This window comes from Maylandia zebra, unplaced genomic scaffold (assembly GCF_041146795.1).
Source record: "Maylandia zebra isolate NMK-2024a unplaced genomic scaffold, Mzebra_GT3a scaffold17, whole genome shotgun sequence".
In the NCBI taxonomy this organism is placed as follows: domain Eukaryota; kingdom Metazoa; phylum Chordata; class Actinopteri; order Cichliformes; family Cichlidae; genus Maylandia; species Maylandia zebra.
Window position 1 is genome coordinate 119,656 of NW_027490047.1, and position 17,611 is coordinate 137,266.

Below are 17,611 nucleotides of genomic sequence, written 5' to 3' on the forward strand. Positions count from 1 at the left end.
TCATATCTGTTATTAACCTCTGTCTCTCTTCCACAGCATGTCTTTATCCTGTCTTCCTTCTCTCACCCCAACCGGTCGCAGCAGATGGCCGCCCCTCCCTGAGCCTGGTTCTGCCGGAGGTTTCTTCCTGTTAAAAGGGAGTTTTTCCTTCCCACTGTCGCCAAAGTGCTTGCTCATAGGGGGTCATATGATTGTTGGGTTTTTCTCTGTATCTATGAAGCGCCTTGAGGCGACTTTTGTTGTGATTTGGCGCTATATAAATAAAATTGAATTGAATTGAATTGAATACTGCTCAAACTTAAAAGTTTTCACCGACTTTTGTGGAACTGGGATCAGGAAGACGTCTTCCTGAACCCGGACCCTCATTCTGATTGGTGGAGGAAGTGACGTGGGCATAGGAGCAACCAAAGTTTGAGTTGGAGGCTAGAGTAAACAAAATAAAACATTCAAGCACTGTTAAAACATCTGTATTTAATGTCATCAACTCTTTGTAGAAAGACAAAGCAGAGTCTGTACTAGAGAAATCAGGAGACCTGACGAGGGCAGTATTACGCCTTTTATACCTCCAGCCTACCGTAAATTCAGTAGAAGAAGAATAGCAGCAATGGCGCCATTGAGAGATCCCATCGCGATCCTGAATTAAGTTTGAAGATGTTGGTTTGGCCGTGTCGGTTGTTGTTGCAATAATGTCTTCAGTTCAGAATCTTAGAGAGTTTATCAAGGAGAGATTAACTTCTGCTGCAGAAGAAATCTTCTCAGAGTTTGAAAAAACGATCGTCCGGTATGAGGAAGAGATCCGTCAGCTAAGACTGCTTGATATCAGACCCGGGATAAAGTCACACAATACAGGTGTGGAGGTGTGAGGGTTGCGGGATCATCGTGTGATTCACGTGGGCATGATCTAAATGCATTGAACTAGTAATACACCACAGTAAAGTGTATGAAGTTATATCTGTGCAGTGTTGAGAAGGTTACTTTTAAAATGTTTTCCACGAAAGATTACAGAATACATGGCCCAAATGGAGTTTGTAACTATTCCATTAAGTTACTCAATGTGAATAACGTATTCTGAATACTTTGGTCCGGATTACTTTATTACTTGCTTGTTACAACTACTTGAATGTACTATTGCTGTGTGAATTATTGCTATAACTGAAGGCTACTAGCCACCGAGCTAACATTGTTAGCTGGCTTTAGCTAAAGTTATTTCATAGACTAAAGACTGTTAGACTTGATTCATAGCATTAACATCCTGCTAGCTACAAACAATCATGTGCAGTTCTGAAAGCAATCTCAAGTAAATTTTTAAATCGTGATGTAAAATGAGTAACAGTAGGGTGGACATTAGGCAAGGCTGCAGTTTTTGCAGCGATCTCGTATAGAACACAATTTCTGTATCAGTAATAGGTTTTCTTTCTGTTTGCTTTCAGAACTGCACATAATTATTTGCAAGTAGCAGGTTGTAATGCAGCCTTCAGTAATAGTAATGAGTCACACAGCAATAGTACATCGAAGATTCTGAAGTGAGACATAACCTAGATAGCTACATAAACTAATACAAGGTAGTTGTAGTAGGCTTACGTTAGGGCTGTACAATCAATAAAGATGAGGCAGAACCTGGTAGCTCCAAACAGAAGGACCAGTCAAAACAAATTGAGGATGTTATTCCTAAATGAGGGGCTCCCCCTGTTGCATGGACATGGTTTGGTTATGAAAAGTCTGACACGGATCAGAAAACTGTACTATGGAAATTATGCCCAGACTGGTTCCCACCACGGACTCAAACACGACAAACCTCTTCGACCACCTACGCATGAATCATGTGAAAGTTTGTGGAGAGAGTTTATAGATGAGAAGCAAAAAAGAGCCATCAGGTGCTCAAAATAAACCTTAGACTCATACGTTAGAACAGGCTTTTCCCCCACGTGTAATAAATACTCAAAAAGAAAATGGCGGCCGTTACAACATATATCTAAAAATATATAGTGCATTGGTCAAAATACTCGACTCCAGGTACACGACACCCAGCTGAAAACACTTCATGAAAGTCAAGTTGCCCGATATTCACAGAATTTACAGAAAAAGCACTATTTTGTCATATATATCATTATCGGGACGAGAAACGTCTTATATTGGGATATGAGATTTTGGTCATGTCACACAGCCCTAGCTAATGTTAGTCTTTAAAAAAAGAATGTACTTCCAGATGTTTCTTTCGGGTGGAGTCTTTATAGTTGAGAGCAGCTCGGTTTCTGGGTCCATTGTATAACTGACGCCACCAACATTACCAAGAGACTTACACTAGAGCTTCTTGTTGCGTGTTTTGTTTGGGTTTCCGGTAATGCGTGAAATCAACAAAATTAGAGAGGGTATAGCCTGACATATGAAACAGGAAAAGACCATCGTGTAATCCATTTATTTAGAAGTAACTGTATTCTAATTATTACCAAATTATCGGTAACTATCGGCGGCACGGTGGTTAGCACTGTTGCCTCACAGCAAGAAAGTCCTGAGTTCAATTCCACCATCAGGCCGGGGTCTTTCTGTGTGGAGTTTGCATGTTCTCCCCGTGTTTGCGTGGGTTCTCTCCGGGTACTCCGGCTTCCTCCCACCGTCCAAAGACATGCAGCTTGTGGGGATAGGTTAATTGGATAATCCAAATTGCCACTAGGTGTGAATGTGAGTGTGAATGGTTGTCTGTCCCTATGTGTTAGCCCTGCGACAGACTGGCGACCTGTCCAGGGTGTACCTCACCTTTCGCCCTATAACAGCTGGGATAGGCTCCAGCGCCCCCCGCGACCCTGAAAAGGATAAGCGAATGGATGGATGGATATCGGAATACAGTTACTCATGTTTTGTATTTTAAATGCATAATGCCAGTACATGTATGCCGTTACTCCCTAACACTGCATCTATGTAAACATACTTACGGCCACTTTGTTAACTACACCCGTTCAACTACTCTTTAATCCAAAATGTAATCAGCCAATCAGATGGCAGCAGTCCATGCATTTCAGCATATAGCGATCAGTGACGGTGATTGAAATCACTTTGATCATGGTGTGGGTGTTGGTGCCACATTGGCTGATCTGAGTATTTCAGAAACTGCTGATCTGTTTAAATTTCCAGCACAAACATCTGCATGATTTACAGAGAGTAGTCCAAAAAAGAGAAAATATGCAGTTCCCTTAAAATGACATTGAGTTCTCTGTACTCGGGTCTCCAGAGTTACCAGCTCTCAACCCAACAGAGCATCTTTGGAATGTAGTGGACCATGAGATTTGCATCATATTTATTAGTAAAATGTTAAAAGATTAGCATTAACAGCATATCTTACCTGCCGTCGTAAAATACTTTAAGCTTTCATGATCATATTCAGATCATGCTGCTGTTCATTTGTTTGTTTATTCACAGTGTGTGATGATCACTGGCAGTCACATCTAAAAATCAGACCCCAGACAGCTGTAAGGTTATCAACATCATCCAGTGAACAAATGACTATCAGTGAATGTTTCTGTGGCAACATAAAACGCAAGCTAAATTCTCAATAGGTGACCGTTTTCATCCTTCTTGAGCTTTCTTATCATCACATTAGTCACTATTTTCTTGTGTCCTTTTGTTGAACACGAAGGTCTGGATGATCAGCAGTTCTGTGACCATGAGAGGAGCTCCAGTCTCAACCAGGAGGACCCAGAGCCTCTACAGACTAAAGAGGAACAGGAGAAAATCTCCACCAATCAGGAAGGAGAGCAGCTTGCACTGAAGCAGGAGGATGAAGGGATTAATGTCTGGACCGGAGAACAGCTGGATTTGTTGTGGAAACCTGGATCACGGCTGACCAGATTTGGTATGTAAAAGTGTAATAAGCAGATTTCATAATATAGAAATGAATATGACTTATAACAAAATGTCACAAAGACACATGGCGTGCATTACCGCCTGGGATACTGCCTCACTGGAGACATGTTTTCTGTTTCAGATTTAAGTCATGTTAGCCCAGAACTGTACGCAGAATGTAGAAAAATGTTGAGACAATGAAAACTGTGGATTATTGGCCACAAGGACCAAGTTGGAGTAGTGAGCTGTACGCCTCATAAATGATGACTTTCTGCATGTAAACAGAATTCTTCTCTGTTCGCTGCATGAGAGAGAATATTTAAATATCGCTCACATATCTGAGAGACCTGCTCACAGTGTGACTTTTTTCTTGTGTGTTCTGTCCATCAAGACCTCCCACAGCAACATGATTGTAAGGAAAATGAGGATCTGGATGACCCGCAGGTCTGTAGCCAGGAAAGGAACTCCAGTCTGGACCAGCAGAACACAGAAACACTATAAAATAAAACTACAATATAAGACGAGAAACGTCTTATATTGGGATATGAGATTTTGGTCATGTCACACAGCCCTAGCTAATGTTAGTCTTTAAAAAAAGAATGTACTTCCAGATGTTTCTTTCGGGTGGAGTCTTTATAGTTGAGAGCAGCTCGGTTTCTGGGTCCATTGTATAACTGACGCCACCAACATTACCAAGAGACTTACACTAGAGCTTCTTGTTGCGTGTTTTGTTTGGGTTTCCGGTAATGCGTGAAATCAACAAAATTAGAGAGGGTATAGCCTGACATATGAAACAGGAAAAGACCATCGTGTAATCCATTTATTTAGAAGTAACTGTATTCTAATTATTACCAAATTATCGGTAACTATCGGCGGCACGGTGGTTAGCACTGTTGCCTCACAGCAAGAAAGTCCTGAGTTCAATTCCACCATCAGGCCGGGGTCTTTCTGTGTGGAGTTTGCATGTTCTCACCGTGTTTGCGTGGGTTCTCTCCGGGTACTCCGGCTTCCTCCCACCGTCCAAAGACATGCAGCTTGTGGGGATAGGTTAATTGGATAATCCAAATTGCCACTAGGTGTGAATGTGAGTGTGAATGGTTGTCTGTCCCTATGTGTTAGCCCTGCGACAGACTGGCGACCTGTCCAGGGTGTACCTCACCTTTCGCCCTATAACAGCTGGGATAGGCTCCAGCGCCCCCCGCGACCCTGAAAAGGATAAGCGAATGGATGGATGGATATCGGAATACAGTTACTAATGTTTTGTATTTTAAATGCATAACGCCGGTACATGTATGCCGTTACTCCCTAACACTGCATCTATGTAAACATACTTACGGCCACTTTGTTAACTACACCCGTTCAACTACTCTTTAATCCAAAATGTAATCAGCCAATCAGATGGCAGCAGTCCATGCATTTCAGCATATAGCGATCAGTGACGGTGATTGAAATCACTTTGATCATGGTGTGGGTGTTGGTGCCACATTGGCTGATCTGAGTATTTCAGAAACTGCTGATCTGTTTAAATTTCCAGCACAAACATCTGCATGATTTACAGAGAGTAGTCCAAAAAAGAGAAAATATGCAGTTCCCTTAAAATGACATTGAGTTCTCTGTACTCGGGTCTCCAGAGTTACCAGCTCTCAACCCAACAGAGCATCTTTGGAATGTAGTGGACCATGAGATTTGCATCATATTTATTAGTAAAATGTTAAAAGATTAGCATTAACAGCATATCTTACCTGCCGTCGTAAAATACTTTAAGCTTTCATGATCATATTCAGATCATGCTGCTGTTCATTTGTTTGTTTATTCACAGTGTGTGATGATCACTGGCAGTCACATCTAAAAATCAGACCCCAGACAGCTGTAAGGTTATCAACATCATCCAGTGAACAAATGACTATCAGTGAATGTTTCTGTGGCAACATAAAACGCAAGCTAAATTCTCAATAGGTGACCGTTTTCATCCTTCTTGAGCTTTCTTATCATCACATTAGTCACTATTTTCTTGTGTCCTTTTGTTGAACACGAAGGTCTGGATGATCAGCAGTTCTGTGACCATGAGAGGAGCTCCAGTCTCAACCAGGAGGACCCAGAGCCTCTACAGACTAAAGAGGAACAGGAGAAAATCTCCACCAATCAGGGAGGAGAGCAGCTTGCACTGAAGCAGGAGGATGAAGGGATTAATGTCTGGACCGGAGAACAGCTGGATTTGTTGTGGAAACCTGGATCACGGCTGACCAGATTTGGTATGTAAAAGTGTAATAAGCAGATTTCATAATATAGAAATGAATATGACTTATAACAAAATGTCACAAAGACACATGGCGTGCATTACCGCCTGGGATACTGCCTCACTGGAGACATGTTTTCTGTTTCAGATTTAAGTCATGTTAGCCCAGAACTGTACGCAGAATGTAGAAAAATGTTGAGACAATGAAAACTGTGGATTATTGGCCACAAGGACCAAGTTGGAGTAGTGAGCTGTACGCCTCATAAATGATGACTTTCTGCATGTAAACAGAATTCTTCTCTGTTCGCTGCATGAGAGAGAATATTTAAATATCGCTCACATATCTGAGAGACCTGCTCACAGTGTGACTTTTTTCTTGTGTGTTCTGTCCATCAAGACCTCCCACAGCAACATGATTGTAAGGAAAATGAGGATCTGGATGACCCGCAGGTCTGTAGCCAGGAAAGGAACTCCAGTCTGGACCAGCAGAACACAGAAACACTATAAAATAAAACTACAATATAAGACGAGAAACGTCTTATATTGGGATATGAGATTTTGGTCATGTCACACAGCCCTAGCTAATGTTAGTCTTTAAAAAAAGAATGTACTTCCAGATGTTTCTTTCGGGTGGAGTCTTTATAGTTGAGAGCAGCTCGGTTTCTGGGTCCATTGTATAACTGACGCCACCAACATTACCAAGAGACTTACACTAGAGCTTCTTGTTGCGTGTTTTGTTTGGGTTTCCGGTAATGCGTGAAATCAACAAAATTAGAGAGGGTATAGCCTGACATATGAAACAGGAAAAGACCATCGTGTAATCCATTTATTTAGAAGTAACTGTATTCTAATTATTACCAAATTATCGGTAACTATCGGCGGCACGGTGGTTAGCACTGTTGCCTCACAGCAAGAAAGTCCTGAGTTCAATTCCACCATCAGGCCGGGGTCTTTCTGTGTGGAGTTTGCATGTTCTCACCGTGTTTGCGTGGGTTCTCTCCGGGTACTCCGGCTTCCTCCCACCGTCCAAAGACATGCAGCTTGTGGGGATAGGTTAATTGGATAATCCAAATTGCCACTAGGTGTGAATGTGAGTGTGAATGGTTGTCTGTCCCTATGTGTTAGCCCTGCGACAGACTGGCGACCTGTCCAGGGTGTACCTCACCTTTCGCCCTATAACAGCTGGGATAGGCTCCAGCGCCCCCCGCGACCCTGAAAAGGATAAGCGAATGGATGGATGGATATCGGAATACAGTTACTCATGTTTTGTATTTTAAATGCATAATGCCGGTACATGTATGCCGTTACTCCCTAACACTGCATCTATGTAAACATACTTACGGCCACTTTGTTAACTACACCCGTTCAACTACTCTTTAATCCAAAATGTAATCAGCCAATCAGATGGCAGCAGTCCATGCATTTCAGCATATAGCGATCAGTGACGGTGATTGAAATCACTTTGATCATGGTGTGGGTGTTGGTGCCACATTGGCTGATCTGAGTATTTCAGAAACTGCTGATCTGTTTAAATTTCCAGCACAAACATCTGCATGATTTACAGAGAGTAGTCCAAAAAAGAGAAAATATGCCGTTCCCTTAAAATGACATTGAGTTCTCTGTACTCGGGTCTCCAGAGTTACCAGCTCTCAACCCAACAGAGCATCTTTGGAATGTAGTGGACCATGAGATTTGCATCATATTTATTAGTAAAATGTTAAAAGATTAGCATTAACAGCATATCTTACCTGCCGTCGTAAAATACTTTAAGCTTTCATGATCATATTCAGATCATGCTGCTGTTCATTTGTTTGTTTATTCACAGTGTGTGATGATCACTGGCAGTCACATCTAAAAATCAGACCCCAGACAGCTGTAAGGTTATCAACATCATCCAGTGAACAAATGACTATCAGTGAATGTTTCTGTGGCAACATAAAACGCAAGCTAAATTCTCAATAGGTGACCGTTTTCATCCTTCTTGAGCTTTCTTATCATCACATTAGTCACTATTTTCTTGTGTCCTTTTGTTGAACACGAAGGTCTGGATGATCAGCAGTTCTGTGACCAGGAGAGGAGCTCCAGTCTCAACCAGGAGGACCCAGAGCCTCTACAGACTAAAGAGGAACAGGAGGAAATCTCCACCAATCAGGAAGGAGAGCAGCTTGCACTGAAGCAGGAGGATGAAGGGATTAATGTCTGGACCGGAGAACAGCTGGATTTGTTGTGGAAACCTGGATCACGGCTGACCAGATTTGGTATGTAAAAGTGTAATAAGCAGATTTCATAATATAGAAATGAATATGACTTATAACAAAATGTCACAAAGACACATGGCGTGCATTACCGCCTGGGATACTGCCTCACTGGAGACATGTTTTCTGTTTCAGATTTAAGTCATGTTAGCCCAGAACTGTACGCAGAATGTAGAAAAATGTTGAGACAATGAAAACTGTGGATTATTGGCCACAAGGACCAAGTTGGAGTAGTGAGCTGTACGCCTCATAAATGATGACTTTCTGCATGTAAACAGAATTCTTCTCTGTTCGCTGCATGAGAGAGAATATTTAAATATCGCTCACATATCTGAGAGACCTGCTCACAGTGTGACTTTTTTCTTGTGTGTTCTGTCCATCAAGATCTCCCACAGCAACATGATTGTAAGGAAAATGAGGATCTGGATGACCCGCAGGTCTGTAGCCAGGAAAGGAACTCCAGTCTGGACCAGCAGAACACAGATCCTCCACAGACTAAAGAGGAACAGGAGGAAATCTCCACCAATCAGGAAGGAGAGCAGCTTGCACTGAAGCAGGAAACCAAAGGCATCATCATCTGGACCGGGCAGGAGCTGGGCATCATGTGGAACCCTGAAGTAAAGTTGCACAGAATAGGTATGCAAAACTTTAATAGATAGATTCAGTTTTGTATTAAGAAATCTAACTCATGTTGGGTCCTAATCAGACCTCCAATATACTTTATAGAGGCACATGAAGAATTTAAAGACCGACTGCAATAAGGAAACTGACGTAATATTCTAAGAGCCAAAATGTCTAGCCCTCCCAGTGTCGCCCCTGTCAGGACTGTCTTATGTTGAAAATAATTGAGTACAAGAGAGAGGAAGACACCCTACAATGAGTTGAAACGTCAGCTTGTTATTTATTCCTCCATATTCATATTTGTCATTCATATGGTCACTTTGTTTGTCCCTCCAAATTGCAGTCGTCACTCCTTCGCCTGTGCTGCGCCCCTGCACCTGCAGGCACACTTACAGTGAATATCAAATTTAATAACAGGAAATTAACTAGGCATGTACTTTTCTTTCTTTTTTTGGCCACATTTTTCAAGTGACCTATATTTGACAACAGCATATAAAAAAATAAAACAAAAAAAAGAACTTTAAATTATGTTTTTGGTGTGCCATCTCAATGTTTTCAGTGGCCCCCATATGGCCACCCATATGAAAAAATTCTGGAGCCGCCCCTGTACATTATGACTGAGTACATCCACTAAACCTTTTGTGGATAACATAACAATCCCCATGAGGACTGAACGATCAATTTAAAAATAAAATATATCGATTTGAAACTAAGCTTTTAGCAAACCACACAACACTATGATAGGTGTGTCCTTGTGCCATGTGTTTCTGGGTCTTTCTTCTTCTTTCCCTTTGGATTCCAGCACAAGGCCTGTGTAGTGATGTTATTGGTGGACTTCCTGATTGTGTGGCCAATCCAGCACCACTTTCTCTCAGAACTGTATTGCTATTGGTTTCTGGTTTGTACTTGTCCACAGTTTGTAATCCTCTCTGGCCACTGGATACGGAGGATTTGTTTTAAGCAGCTGCTGATGAATGTCTGCAACATACAAAGCGCTGTCTTTGCTTCATGTTTACGAGCTATAGAGAAGTATAGGTGTGACCTTGATTTTAAAAATGCTCAGCTTCAGAATCAGAATCAGAATACTTTATTCATCCCGAGGGAAATTAGGGTTACAGCAGGCAGCACGCTAATGGCGCATGCGCACTTACAAAGGAACCTTCTGACCAACTTTACACAAACATCACATTGGGCAGACATGGACATTATGGACAATGCTGGGCATCCTCTGCACACGGCCATTAACAACCAGAAGAGTCTGTTCAGTGACAGGTTGCTTCTCCCAAAGACAAGAACTAACAGACTTAAAAACTCCTTTGTCCCACACGCCATCAGACTGTTTAACTCCTCCCTGGAGGGGAGAGGGAGGGGAAACAGGAGGACAAAGGAGGGGGGAACAACTAAGCTGTAGTGCCTCTTCACCTCACTGTGCAATACCTTTTGTGCAATACTTTTGTAAATAGTCAACGGTGCAATAGACTCAATACTTGAAATGTGCAATTCACTTGTATTTTTATTTTTATTCCTATTTATTCTATTTATCCCCTTCGTATATTTTATTTATATTGTCTCTGTATTTATATATATGTGTGTGTGTGTGTGTGTGTGTGTGTGTGTGTGTGTGTGTGTGTGTGTGTGTGTGTGTGTGTGTGTGTGTGTGTATATATATATATATATATATATATATATATATATATATATATATATATATATATATATATATATAATATTCTGTAACTCTGTAACTTCTGTCGGTGCTGTGCTTTTTTGGAAATCGAATTTCCCAGAGGAACCCACCCGAGGGATTAATAAAGTTCTATCTAATCTAATCTAATCTAATCTAATCTAATCTAACATGTCAGAAAGGTAGGCTGATAGGAAAAAACAACGAAAATACACTACATGAGGTAAGAGGAGGAGAAAAAAAACTCCACTCAGACTGAGCTCCTAGTGGGAGAACAGTTTGATAACAGAAAAAACACCTCAGCACAAAAGCACATGACTATCAATACACCATAGAAACACAAGACAAGCAACAGGGGCGGGTAAAGGGTAAGAGAGAGCCGGTGTAGACAGCGCATCCGGTCCTGCAGCATCTGTGCTGGTCCAGTTGACTGCTATCTTCCCCGGTAGGGCACAAGCATCGAAGGCGTTGGAAAGGGAGAGGGGATGAGTGAGTGCTTATCAGTGTAAGTGTGTGTGTCTGCGTGTCCATAGTTTAGCTGAGACAGTGTCCTTCGGCCTATCAGGCTAATGTTAAGATTCAGTATTGAGGAAGGGTACAAGAGGTGATCGAAGAATAACCACACCGATCCGGCCGGGTAAAGTCAAACGAAGATTTTAATGAATACACGCGTGGGAAGACAATTCTGTACGCAGACAGGAAGTAGTCTTCGACTTAATCAAAGCATGAACAGATATTTTATAGCATCAGGGTTTATTTACTGACGCCCCTTCATACGTCACAGATACATTTTATACATAGATCAGATCAACATCATCATGACTTTTCACCTAGAAAATCATCTCCTATTTTCATGGCTAGCCCTTCCTGTCTACCTTTCAGTTCTTGTCTTGTTCCTCTTTCTTGCCGAGACACCAAGAAACGGTTCCTCTTTTACCAAGACAATTTTGCAGTTACAGCCAAACATAACTAACCTCTCCTCTAAATAAATCTAATTTAAAGTGTGTGTGTGTGTGTGTGTGTGTTGACCTCACATGCTCTTTGTGTCACCTCTTCACCTACTGTCTGTGTCTCGTCCTCAAATGCTCTTTCTTAATTCACCTGTTGCACTTCTGACCTTTTACCAGACCAGAAGCTCACTGAGACTATGTGTATGTCTTCTACTAAATAAATGTTTTAATCAAGAACCTCTACTTAAACCTTAATATAAAATGACCTGATATATAAGTGTTTTGTAAGCATGTATTGCAATTCCTTCTCTGGCTCCAAGTCACTTGCACAATAGATTGTCCGAACATCGCGCCGAACAAAGCTTCCGACCCCCAATTAATTGACCGAGCTCCAACTCTTTAATCAGCACAGATATGCATTGTGTATAAAATAGTCATAGCTGCTTAAGGCCTTCTTAAAGCTATCTGTTACATTGTTAAAGCCTCGTCTTAGCCTGCGGCTCAAAATAACTTCCTGCTTCTTTCTGCATACAACTTCCTGTCAGCCTGCAACTCAGTCTTTCTAAAAGAGACACTGTTTAAACCTTGGAATGCAATATCCATGCTGCAGATTATATTATTAATGCAATGACAATTATTTGACAATAGCAGTAAAATAATTTCCCTCCTCGACACTCCCCCTTTTGACCTCTGGAACACCAGAGGTCACAATACATTGTGTCCTCACGCAGACCCTTCTCTGGTGGTCTCGAACCTCGAGATCTCCAGGGTCCTCGCCCCTCCTGTGGTCGCCGAGATCTTCTGCAAAGGAAACAAAACACCTTTTCTTGCATCTCCCTAACTTATCCTATCTGGGACTCTTTAATTAAAAGCCTGATCCTAATTATCTTCTTAACTTATTGACTTGTATTTATGTATACTCTTCAACGTTACTCATCCCTTTAGAACTCTTTAAGCCCTGCTTTCACGTCCGATTGCTCGCTCTATTTTCCCTTATCTGATCATCAACATCCTGTGCACAAATTGTCACTACTACAAGTTCCTCCACTCTAAAAGAAAACAACCACTTTAATCAATTAAGTTTAAGCATATAAGCAATTACTCCTGTATACATTTCCTCATAGCTAAATGCTGCCTTGAAACAACTCCTATGTGTTAACTTCATTTTAACCTCACATTTCCTATGTTATAACCCATTTTGGTATAGCCTTTTTATTTCATTTTGCTCTTTAAATGTAACCATACCTTCTAATTCTAATTTATCAGACTTAACCAAAATATATGCTTTCCTTCCTCTTTGGTCCTTCTTTAAGTTCAGTTAAAAGCTAAATGAATTTAAGGCCTTTTGCCTGGAATCAATACTGTCATGTGTGTTCCTTAACTCTGTGTCTGTAAGCGTGTGCAATCCTTCATGAACTCATATTATCCTCACAGTAGATTGGCTAATCATAGCGCTAGCCAAAGGCTCGTGACCCTCCAGAGACAAATTTGAGCCACAACTCCTTTAAAAGCACAAAATGCAATATGTATAAACTCATTTCTATTTATAAGCTCCCCCTTTATCCTAAAAATACCTCCTATGTAATATCTGTATGTGTAAGCCTACATTATAACCACTTCTTCTAAAGATCAAAAATCAAAGCTGTTCTACCCCTTCAACCCTCACTAATTTTCCCTCTAAGATTTATTCACAGCTTTGAAAAACCGGCCTTGTATCTTCTAAACAGGATTCAGTTCTGTCATGGTCCTGGGCCATGTTGGCCCAGTATTCTTGGTTCCTTGTATTTTCGCTCCTTATTTAGGCCAGGTTTTCTGAGGTGTCCTGTTGTGGTGTTCCCTAAGTATTTTTCCTTTGTGACTCTTACCCCCTTGTGCCCCTCTGTGTATTTATGAGCTCTCGTCTCTCTTTGTGTTTATTCCATGTTTTCCCCCAGCCTGTTATGTCTGTGTTCTCCCCGTGCTTTCTCTCCTCCTGTCTGAACCTCTGTGTACTTCCTGTTTTACTTTGACAGTCTCTCGTCAGTATGCGTAATGTTGTGTTCACTCCTGCCCTGTCTCGTTATGTTTATCAGTGTCACCTGTGTTCTCTGTGTGTATTTCCCCGGACCTCCCTGCATCCTCGTTTCTGGTTTGTGTTATTAGCTTACCCAGTTTTCCGGTTTCTTGTTTTTCCACCAGTGCTGTTTTGTGCCCACCGTTGTAAATAAATATTCACCTGCACCAGAGCTGCCGCCTTTTGGGTCCTTTTCTACAACTCCACACGGCTTGCCTCGCAAACCGTGACAAGTTCACTTTTAATCCTTTAACCTTAACTTAAAAATAACAGTTTCAGTTTTACCATATCCAAATGATCAAAAACCCAAAAGGTCCTAAAATGATCCTAAATTATTAAACAATTAAATTATTAAACCCTAAACCCCCCTTTATCTTGATACATTTCATGTGTCAAGATACTATACAAAACTTAAAACTGCTCAGTTTTCCCCACTCATGATCCAATCTATGTCATAAAAATAAACTTAAAACAGAACAGTTATCAGTCCTGTGTTTCTACAATCAATGGTAACTGAGTTACATCAAAAAATATTTCCCCTTTAGCATTTGGCATTCTCCCAACAATATACTATAATCTCATAATCTAACCCCACCTAATAAAACAAAACAGAAATTTTCTCTGGTAAAAACAAATTGTTTATCCACATTTATTCATCCTCACCTTCATCCAGTCACACATTCACTCACATACAGTCACACCATGTATTTGCTGATAGTGGAGCCTCCCGCACGATCAGATACTCCACCCTCAGCAAAATGAGCTCCGTCATTTTTTATTTTCCATAGGAAAATATTTCATTATGCTTTTGGACTGGATTGACTCGCATAAAATCCTTTTTACAGGGACTTACGACCTGAATTGTCCCCAGGTAGCTTTCTCCTCAGCCAATTGTAATCTGGAAAGCCGCCTTATATTTGCTCCTCCCGATAATTTTCAGCGCCGTTATTCACTGTTGCAGGCCTGCTTAAAACAGAAATGAAAAATAGAGCTGATTGTTAGCTCATAAAAACAAAACAAACTCACCTGACAGGTTTTCTTTAAGTGCACTGTTACAAAATAATGGGCCCAATTTTAGACATGTCCATGTTTCCTAAAACTCCCTCTATTTAAAACAAAAACACCAACAACAACCTACCTGACAGAATCAACCCATCACCACAACAACCTTAAACACACAAATCTTGCCACCACATAATTTCACCTCCTCAATACACCAAAAGTCTCGTTAAAACCACACAATTTGCAAACAAAAATCACCCCCTTATACTCTTAAATTCAGCATAAGACCCCTTACGACATCATACAATCACTAAACTATAAATTCCCTACCCCAATCTGCACTTCTCGTCTCTGCTATGCTTCCTCTTCCTGAAAGTCACAGTCACACACACACTCCAGCTGATTTGCATACTGAATCATCTCTCAAGAAGCTGTAACAACAGAAACATATGTTTAAACATTCCCAACTCATTAAATCATTTTATTTCTTCCAACAGTGATCACTAGTGTTGATCACTCAGTACGAGAGCACTCCTAAGTCACTCTTTTTTAAAACTACTTTAATCCCTTTTTCGTTTTCATAACTCCCTTTGTCATATGGCTTATTCTATTCCTCAATTACAAACTCAAATGTATTTTATTAAACATTCACACCCTTGTATCATTCATACAAAATAGCAAGCTGTTCTTCATTGCCTATGTTTGTGTTCTTAGCCAGGTTTAATCAGTGTCTATGCATTAAACTCCATGAGCTTGTCTTGTCTTTATAAGTTTAATGCATTTCCTGTTTGTGTGTGAATTTGCATACGGTGCTTTTACAGTGTGTCAGACTCCTTCATAATTTTGCCTTTAAACAGTCAATTTTCTCCTCCCCAAATTTACTAACCCAAATTCTGATTTCCTACCTTAAATAGCAGCATTCCTTGTCCTCAGCCAGAAGGTAGGGCTCCACTTGCCACTTTCCACCTCCACCCTAGCCCAGCGGTCTTACCCGTCAGGACCCGTCTTCTTACTGAAGCCGAGAGTAATCGTGACTGTGCCTGCCTTAGGTTGTCCCAGGGTTTCGAGGTGGGATCTTACCCGTCATGGGCTATCCAGCCTTCCATACTCGCCTGATACGGGGCCCAAGTGGGCAGGGGAGGGAACACACTGGCTCTGGGAATTAAAGGAATGTAAGCTGCTTCCTTCATTGCATCTTATGTTAAACTATCTTACTTCTGACTCCTTCCTAGAATAATTTCTCATATGGCACTTTGTGTATGTGTGTTTTCTATTCATTAATGTAATTGTCAGTTATTTTCTCTCTCGGTCAGGGAACCACATTATTTTCTCTCTTCATTTTACCTTCTTTTGTTTGTTTGTGACGTTCTACTTTAGTTCTACTAAACCTTGATGTAAAAACAATACTCCCTTATTTCACGCACACACTCTGCCTTTTGCCTACACACACACTTCTCTCTCAGACTTCCTCTGTTCACACATCACCTTATATGGGCATGCAAACTTCCTGTCACCCACACCATTTCCTGTTACACACACACCGCACGCAGTTGCTCAGAGCAGCTCAAACTGCTTTGCTGTTTCTCCAGGCTAATCAAACTTATTTTGTATTTACAATCTACAAACCCTCTGTAATTCTACTAACTTTTGACCTAAAATGTAGCATCATTCACACAATGATTTCATAATCCTCTCACACACACCTTTTAAATAAACTAAACTCTTATAACATCACTCATGCCTCTCTCAAATTAAAAACACTTTCAAAGTTTAAAACGTCCTACTTTACATCACCCAAGAAATACCTCTCACACCTTTATTCATCATGTCAAAGCTTCTAGTCACCGCATTCACACTTAAACTGTGACTAGAGTTAAGGAATATAACTCAACACACTTTCCTAAGAGTATTTTAGACATGCTTGTCATAATCAAAAAGAGCAAGTAAAAAACAAACAAACAAAAAATTGAAACCTCCATTAATTCTCACCGCACACACAAGAAATTGAAAAAATAAAACACACCAGCAACTATTGCTGGAGAGAAGTTACTACTGAAAGTAATATGTTAATCTTAAGTATACACAGTGCACTCAATATATTTATATATCTACATCCAACTTCAGTCAATTACCATACATCCACTACGGCAACTCAAAACTTTATTTATAGTCCTCTAATAAACATAAATGGCATTTTAAACACACACTCTACAATGTTTGCAGCAGTATTTGTAAAACCAACTGTGGCTTAAACAGTTCACTGCTTACTCATTTGCATTTTCACTCACACACACACCTCCAAAAATAGCAGCAGGCAGTCAGTGCATTACTGACTCGACACACAAAGATCTCTCACACCAAATTTTCTTATTCTATATTACAACGACGTCTTATATTTACAACCACTGTCAGATCTGTCAGCTTTCGCGCCTAACCAATTTAGACAAATTTAAAATAACCGCCCACCAATTAACCAGTATCAAGACTTTAACTGTTTCTGGCCTCATTTCTAAAATCCCTAACTCAATTTAAAAGCGTCAACCAACCCAAACTTTGCCTGAAGCTCTATTTTTGGCATTTCACAGCCAAGGCTTACCTCGAAGTGTTAAGTTAAAGTTACACGCCCGAAGACCAACTTCTCCTGTCCAAAAAAGCGCAGATACCGTTGCAAACGGTAAGGAGACTCTAACTCCTAGTTATTCTGGAGTGCCCCAAGCTCCACAGTGACCAACTGACTATCCCTCTTCGAGGACAATGCATAAGCGTCCTTTGCATTGGCAAGCGTTACCTCTGAGCACTGCGCTTCCTAGCAGACTCGAACTGCCGTTCTAGAATAATTTATAATACTTTGAAACAACAATCAACACTCGAAACAAGTGTATAACTGAAGCAGGTGCAACCTAGTGGTCAAATGGAGACTCCAACTCACAAAATGACCGCTCAGGTCCACTCTTATGACCAAATTTGGACTCT

General features: G+C 40.8%; 1 protein-coding gene across 1 annotated transcript; it reads left to right on the forward strand.

The window, feature by feature from the left end:
- The first annotated feature begins 611 nt into the window (after positions 1 to 611).
- Positions 612 to 9,035, forward strand: LOC112433448 (uncharacterized). The gene is made up of 5 exons (XM_076881533.1): positions 612 to 849; positions 3,632 to 3,847; positions 5,874 to 6,089; positions 8,116 to 8,331; positions 8,713 to 9,035. Exons 1-5 carry the CDS (start codon positions 687 to 689, stop codon positions 8,985 to 8,987), a joined length of 1,086 nt encoding a protein of 361 aa, XP_076737648.1. The 5' UTR covers positions 612 to 686; the 3' UTR covers positions 8,988 to 9,035.
- Positions 9,036 to 17,611: the final 8,576 nt, after the last annotated feature.